The sequence below is a fragment of the Palaemon carinicauda genome, chromosome 23, assembly GCF_036898095.1.
Source record: "Palaemon carinicauda isolate YSFRI2023 chromosome 23, ASM3689809v2, whole genome shotgun sequence".
NCBI lineage: Eukaryota > Metazoa > Arthropoda > Malacostraca > Decapoda > Palaemonidae > Palaemon > Palaemon carinicauda.
In genome coordinates, this window is record NC_090747.1 from 102,531,212 (window position 1) to 102,532,138 (window position 927).

The 927-nt window shown below is 35.3% G+C and overlaps 1 protein-coding gene across 1 annotated transcript in view; it reads left to right on the forward strand.

Annotated features, from left to right (window-relative positions):
• Positions 1–508: 508 nt before the first annotated feature.
• The window catches only part of LOC137617714 (peroxidase-like), a 28,360-nt gene continuing 27,941 nt past the window's right edge, over positions 509–927 (forward strand). Inside the window, exon 1 of the mRNA XM_068347711.1 lies at positions 509–621. Within this exon, the coding sequence (XP_068203812.1) occupies positions 509–621 (113 nt within the window). The remainder of the gene's footprint in view (positions 622–927) is intronic.

Sequence of the window (927 nt, forward strand, 5' to 3'; positions counted from 1 at the left end):
ATACTTGATCTTTATTTTTAAGAGAAATTATCATAAATCTCGTTATTTTTTCGACTTTCCTTACAATATCATTTCAGTATATAATAATTCCTATTATTATAAATATCATTATCATTCTAATGCCCTGCATTATAACGAAATATGAACAAACTACAAAAGTAAAATCTCTCTCTCTCTCTCTCTCTCTCTCTCTCTCTCTCTCTCTCTCTCAACAAAAGAAAGTTTTACAATAGGAAAACATTGTTCTCGGTATTGTTTTATGATTATATATTATTCTTTGTCTATTTTATTGGTTTACGATGTTACCGGCTTCTTTGAATGTTGCCATAAACGATATACCGTTTCCCCCACACATGCCACTAAAAGAGAAGATAGGAGAAAACTGTTCTCTCTGGTTAAAGGGTTTGTGTATAGCCATGATCAGCACAGCTGGACTACTCAGGAACACCCATACTAGGTTGGTTTGCTTTGAAATCAGAATAAAATATCCCACCATCACCAATCCGTAATGGCTAGCGAGGTGACGAAATGGTCACACTCCAGACAAATATGGATATGTCTGAGTACTTTGTCCTGCAGTGGACTAGAAACAGCTCTATATCTAGTTGTTGTTGTTGTTGTGTATGTATATATATATATATATATATAGTAGATGCTTTCTGCCATCATATCTTACAATTCTAGCACCATATCAAAGAATAAGAATGTTTTCTCTCTCTCTCTCTCTCTCTCTCTCTCTCTCTCTCTCTCCCCATAAAACATAACAACAAATAGCCTCTTGTAAGGTATCCCGTGAAAGTAAGCACCAAACCACCCGAAGGAAGAAGAAGAAAATAAAGAAACTGCAATTCATCACTAATGCCATCTATCGGAGACCGGTGTTATTAAACATTGTCATGCCGGATGACGATACATATTTTGTTGTCT